At 39.1% G+C, this 6000-nt stretch overlaps 1 protein-coding gene across 1 annotated transcript in view; it reads right to left on the minus strand.

Moving 5' to 3' along the window:
• The window catches only part of Usp34 (ubiquitin specific peptidase 34), a 190561-nt gene that overhangs the window by 65325 nt on the left and 119236 nt on the right, over window positions 1-6000 (minus strand). Inside the window, exons 41-44 of the mRNA XM_013022457.1 lie at window positions 4743-4889; window positions 4601-4657; window positions 4432-4509; window positions 3198-3292 (exon numbers count right to left, since the gene is read on the minus strand). Coding sequence (XP_012877911.1) covers window positions 3198-3292; window positions 4432-4509; window positions 4601-4657; window positions 4743-4889 — 377 coding nt within the window. The remainder of the gene's footprint in view (window positions 1-3197; window positions 3293-4431; window positions 4510-4600; window positions 4658-4742; window positions 4890-6000) is intronic.

The following is a 6000-nucleotide window of genomic DNA, read 5'->3' on the forward strand; positions in this document are numbered from 1 at the left end:
GCTTCCATTAGGATTCTCAAATCTCAGCCTCCTGAGTAGTTAGGATTGCAAAGCAGGTGTGAGTCACCAGGGCCCAGCTTCAAAATTGATTATTCAGTCTTTCTTCCTTGTGGCGTTCCCATCTCTGGGAAGGATGTCACGTTGAGTATCTTCTTGTAGAGATTCTCTTTCCAATTTGTAGATTACCATATCCTCATTGCCTTTATTTCCTTCCTTATGTCAGGTTTTCATCTGAACTTTTAGGTTAGTATCAATTTCAGTTCTTTTGCAAGTTATAATCCTTCTCAGAAATATATTTTCATGACTCCAATGAATTGATAGCTGCATGTCAACCATTTGATGCAACACACATATATTACTAGTATTATTTTCCATTATTAGTTTATGTAAATACTCTACTTCAGAGATTTCTAACCCTGGATTTCTTTTAAGTTCAAAGTTATTTCTGTTTCTTTGCCTTTGCTCCTAATAAATAATTGCATAAGCTAGGTACTGGTGGCTCACAGCTGTAATCTTAACTACAGGAGGCTGAGATCTGAGGACTGTGGTTCAAAGCCAACCTGGAAGAAAAATTTGTGAGACTCTTATCTCCAATAAACTATTTAAAAAAAAAAAGCCGGAACTGGCACCATGGCAAGTGGTAGAGTGCTAGCTAGCCTGGAGCAAAAGCAGCTTAGGGATAGCACCAAGGTCCTGAGTTCAATCCCCAAGATCAGCTGAAAATAATAATTGCATAAGACTCTGTAGAACAAAAATCAAGAATCATAACCGGATATATTGATACACCTGTGACACTAATACCTGGAAAGGTTGAAGCAGGAAGATCGCATGTTTGAGGCAAACCTGAGCATCACAGCAAGACCCATCTTTAACAAAGAAACTTAAAAACAGGGCTGGGAAGGTGGCTCAGTGGTAGAGTGCTTGCTTGCATGCTCAAGACCCTGGGTTTGATTCCTCAGCACCACATAAGCAAAAAGAAAAAAAAGCTGGAAGTGGCGCTGTGGCTCAAGTGGTAGAGCGCTAGCCTTGAGCTGAAGAGCTGAGGGACAGCGCCCAGGCCCAGAGTTCAGGACCCACTACTGGACCCAAAAAAAAAAAAGAAACTTAAAAACAAACAAAAACCTTTCCCTATAGAGGTAGAGGTAAGCAATCAGGAAGACCTTTATTAATATTTCAAAAATAGGCCAAAAAGAAAAATATGAAAAAGTATGCTTTTAAAAGTACAGTGAGGAGCTGGGAATGTGGCTTAGTGGTAAAGTGCTTGCCTAGCATGTATGAGGCCCTGGGTTTGATTCCTCAGTAGCACATAAAACAAAAATTTAAAAAGCCTTGATATCAACCAATCTATTAATTTTGTATCATTTGATATATATATATATATATATAATTCTTTTTTACTCATAAAAACATTCTGTAAAAAATGAGATTTAACATTAATGATTTTATCAATGTAAATGTGAGTCATAAAATAACTGTAATATATGAAAATTTAAAAAGTCTCATGAATTAGTAATGAAAAAAGCTATTTACATTTGAGGATAGCTTAACTACTAATTTTCAAAAAGGTGTCCAACAAACTTAAATAAAGAAAAGTATTTATAGGAAGTGGAGGTATGGCTCAAGTGGTAGAGCACCAGCCTTCAGCCTTCAGAAAAAGCCAAGGTGGAGTACAGGCCATCAGTCCATGCTACATTATATTACCAGCACACAGACACTCATGCACACCCATGATTAACTTATCAAAATATAAACATCCCAAGTGGCTGTTGTGGCTTATAGTCCTCACTACTCAGAGGAAGCTGAGTCTAGAGGATTGCAGTTTGAAGACAGTCTAGGCAAAAAAGTCCAAAACAGTCTGGCTTTTTGACAGGCTGGAAGTGTGGCTCAAATGGTAGAGTGCCAGCCAAGCAAGCATGCAACCTGTGTCAGAGCATGAGGCTCCCAATAAAAGCCCAAATGCAAATACCCCTAAATACAATTAATACATATGGTACAAGGGAAAGAAAAAACATCTGGAATGTAGAATAAAATCAACACAATATTCTTCAACTCAAAAGTTAACTTTTTTTTTTAGTCCGGTCGTGGGGCCTGAACTCTGGGCCTGGGCGCTGTCCCTCAGCTCTTCAGCTCAAGGCTATCGCTCTACCACTTGAGCCACAGCGCCACTTCCGGCTCTTTTCTTTTTTGCTTATGTGGTGCTGAGGAATCGAACCCAGGGCCTCATGCATGCAAGGCAAGCGCTCTATCACTGAGCCACCTTCCCAGCCCTCAAAAGTTAACTTTTAAGTCTAACTCCAACCCAGATCTCTTTCTAAGCCCCAATCATCATAATACACTGTCTGCAGAACAAGTCTTAAAGAGAACTCAGGGCTAGAAATGTGGCTTAGTGGTAGAGTGCTTGCCTTGCATGAAGCTGGGTTCAATTCCTCAGTACCACATAAACAGAAAAAGCTGGAAGTGGTGCTGTGGCTCAAGTGGTAGAGTGCTAGCCTTGAGCAAAAGAAGCTCAGGGATGGTGTCCAGACCCTGAGTTCAAGTCCCAGGACTGGCAAAAAAGAAAAAAAGAGCTCTAATCTATCTAGATTATTTCTCTGAAATCTGCTCATCTTGCATCTTTTACTTAAGAGATCAGCATTTGGGTACTGTCTATACTTTCTGTATCCCCATTTTCACCTAGCAGATGGGAATAACACTATTATCTACCACAAGGGAATGTCATGACGACAAACTTGAATTAAATTACAGCAAATTCAGAGAGCTAGGCTTGCTATATACGAAGTCCTATGTAAAAGAGAAGTATTTGTTATCCAAAAATAAATCATCAAAGCTAGACATCTGAGATTCAATATAGAGCAATAATTACACTGTCCTTTTTTCTATCACTTCTTTAACAAAGTCTTACAAGCTAGAGATTCCCACTTTCTTTTTCTTCTTCTTTATTTTTGGTCGGCACAGCACTATTTCCAAGATTCCCACTTTCTAAGTCTACTTATGTGTAAAAATGTAACATGATGAAATAAATGAAAAACTGCTACATACGATTGAGCTCCAAAAAGCAGTTTTTTACAGCAAAGACATATTTAATTACTCCTATTATTGCTTAAATACCATTTTCCTAAAAGTTTAATCCTTAGTTTCCTTTCACTTCCATTGGATGACTTTTCAAAATGATAAAAATTACATTTCAAAAAACATACCTTTTCTCAGCTCGGACTTTCTTCCCACAGTGAGAACAAGTATACATGTTGTCACCTTCTAAAGTGTCTTTAATAGTAACTTCATCAAGAGATTCCTATGTATTAAAATGGCATTGAAAAGATCACATTACTTATGACATCTTAATAACAAAAAGTAATTTGGTTTCAAAAGCACAGAGAAAACTATTTTTTTAAAAATGTGAAATCTAAATTTTAGCAAAATATTGTTTTCTACTTATGTGCATTTTAATAAAAAATTCAAATATTTTTACCTTGGTGGAGTCAATAACAGAGTTTGAACTCAGGGCCTTAAATATATGAAACAAATATTCTACCACCTCAGTTAACCCTACCCAGCTCCAGCATTTTTTGGTGTTTATTACTTTTCAGGTAAGGTCTCATGTTTATGTGTGGAATGGTCTTGGACCAGAATCATTCTGCCTATGGCATCCAATAGAGCTGGGATGACAAGCACCTATCACCATGCTATACTATTTGTTGAGATGTCAAACTGGCATCATCCTGAACCCTACACCTCCTGAGTCAAGAAAACACAGCAGCTAAATATTTACATTTTGATTGGGGAAAATCTGGTTTGGGGAGGGGAGCAATCTTTTTTATTTCAATAGCAGAACAAGAAGAAAACACATAAAACAATTAATTACCTTCAATCACACTATATATAAATAGCTTTAATCACCGGTGGCTCGTACCTATAATCCTAGCTACTCAGGAGACTGAGATCTGAGGATCCAGGTTCAAAGTCAGTCTGGGCAGAAAAGTCCCCATGAGACTCTTATCTCCAATTAATTACACAAAAAACCCCAGAAGTATCACTGTGGCTCAAAGTGGTAGAACAGAGCCTTCAGCAAAGAAAGTGCAGGACAGAGCCCAGACCCTGAGTTCAAGGCCATAACCAACAACAAAACAAAACAAAACACCTAAAACATGTACAGCTAGGCACCAAAGGCTTCATGACTACTCAGGAGGCTGAGATCTGAGGATTGTGGTTTGAAGTTAGCCCAGCAAAGTCTGTGAGAGTCCTATCTTCAATAAACCACTAGAAAACTGGAAGTGGAGCTGTGCGTCAAGTTGTAAGAGTACTAACCTTGGGGGAAAAAGCAGCTCAGAGGTAGCACCCAGGCTCTTGAGTTCAAGCCCCAGGTTGGAGACAGACAGACAGACACACAGACACAGCGCCATCCCCTCCTCCCCCCAGTACTGTATTACTCACATAAATGTTTTTCATATCGGCCACCTGGCACCTCACAGTATAAAACTCTTCAGCAGTTTGACTAACATGTTCACAATCCTGATGAATCAATAAGCAAATATTAGTATTTACTGTAATAAAACATATTAAGACCTCCCAGAAGAAAAAAAAAAACAAATATAATACTTACTAAGGACACAACATTGTTGGTAATTACACCTCCAAATAAACTCTTCACGGTATTTTTCTTTAATGTAAAACAAACAAAAGTCAGTAAATGGAGACAAACTTGTACAAATATCAAAGAAGCTTTCCAACATTCAGATACTAACCAGTTCTGGAGACATTTCTTCAATTTTAGTGATCAGATCAGTAAAAAATTCTGTCATATCCTTCTGCTCTCCAGTATTCAGAGGCTGTTTATCCATTGTGTATGTTTTACAAAACGGCCGAGGATTATATGCTTTGCATTCACTCTCCTATAATGAAAAAAGGGGATTCTATGAAATAAATATTTTTTAAAAAAACAACCAAACAGTGAAAACAGCTGAGTGCCACAGGCTCATAACTGTTATCCTAGCTACTCAGGAAGATCACAGTTTGAGGCCAGCCCAGACAGAAAAGACCAAGAGATTTCATTTATAAGAAAAAATAACCAGCAGAAAAAACTGGAGATGTCACTCAAAAGGTGTCAGCTGAGCAAGTATGAGAACCCTGAGTTCAAACTCCAGTATTAACAAGAACGAAAAATAAGGCCAGGTACTCATGGCTCACACCTGTAACCCTAGAGACCCAGGAGGCTGAGATCTGAGGATCCCAGTTAAAAACCAGGCAAGGCAAGAAAGTCCATGAGTTGTTTTTTTTTTTTTTTTTTAAATCTCCAATTAACTACCAGAAAACTAGAAGTGGAGGTGTGGCTCTAAATGGAGAGGCTTAGCCTTGAGCACTCAGTGACAATGCCCAGGCCTTGAATTGAAGCCTTACATCCCCCACCCCCCCACAAATGGGAAGGAGGAAAAGCAAGGTCTTAAGTAAACAAACAAAACAAACTCTCATGTGTTAGTAGTAAATCTACAAAGGAAGTTCCCCTCCCCCTCTAGTCATTTTGAGATGGGGCTCAGTACATAGCCTACATGGCCTCAAACTCAATCCTTTTGCCTCAGCATCCTGAACTCTGGGATAACAGGCTTGTATACCACACTAAGCTGAGCAAATAAGGGGAAGAGGGTGACCAGCAGCCTACTCACTTTGAATTCAAGACTTCCCACTTGCTAAGTGGGCATTCAATCAACTGCTTGAGACACATCTCCACCCATTTTGCTCTGCTTATTTTATAGATTAGGTTTTGCTTTTGCTTGAACCAGCTAAGACAGTAATCTATTAATGCTTCCCATAGAAGCTGCAATGATAGGTGCATGCTACTATTCTTATGTTTATCTGGTGAGATGGGACCTCTCAAACTATTTCTCAGTTGGGGCTGGGAAGGTGGCTCAGTGATAAGAGCACATGCCTTGCATGCATGAGGCCCTGGGTTCGATTCCTCAGCACCACATAAGCAAAAAGAAAAAAGCCGGAGGTGGCGCTGTGGCT

Source organism: Dipodomys ordii, unplaced genomic scaffold, assembly GCF_000151885.1.
Source record: "Dipodomys ordii isolate 6190 unplaced genomic scaffold, Dord_2.0 Scaffold63, whole genome shotgun sequence".
Lineage (NCBI taxonomy): Eukaryota > Metazoa > Chordata > Mammalia > Rodentia > Heteromyidae > Dipodomys > Dipodomys ordii.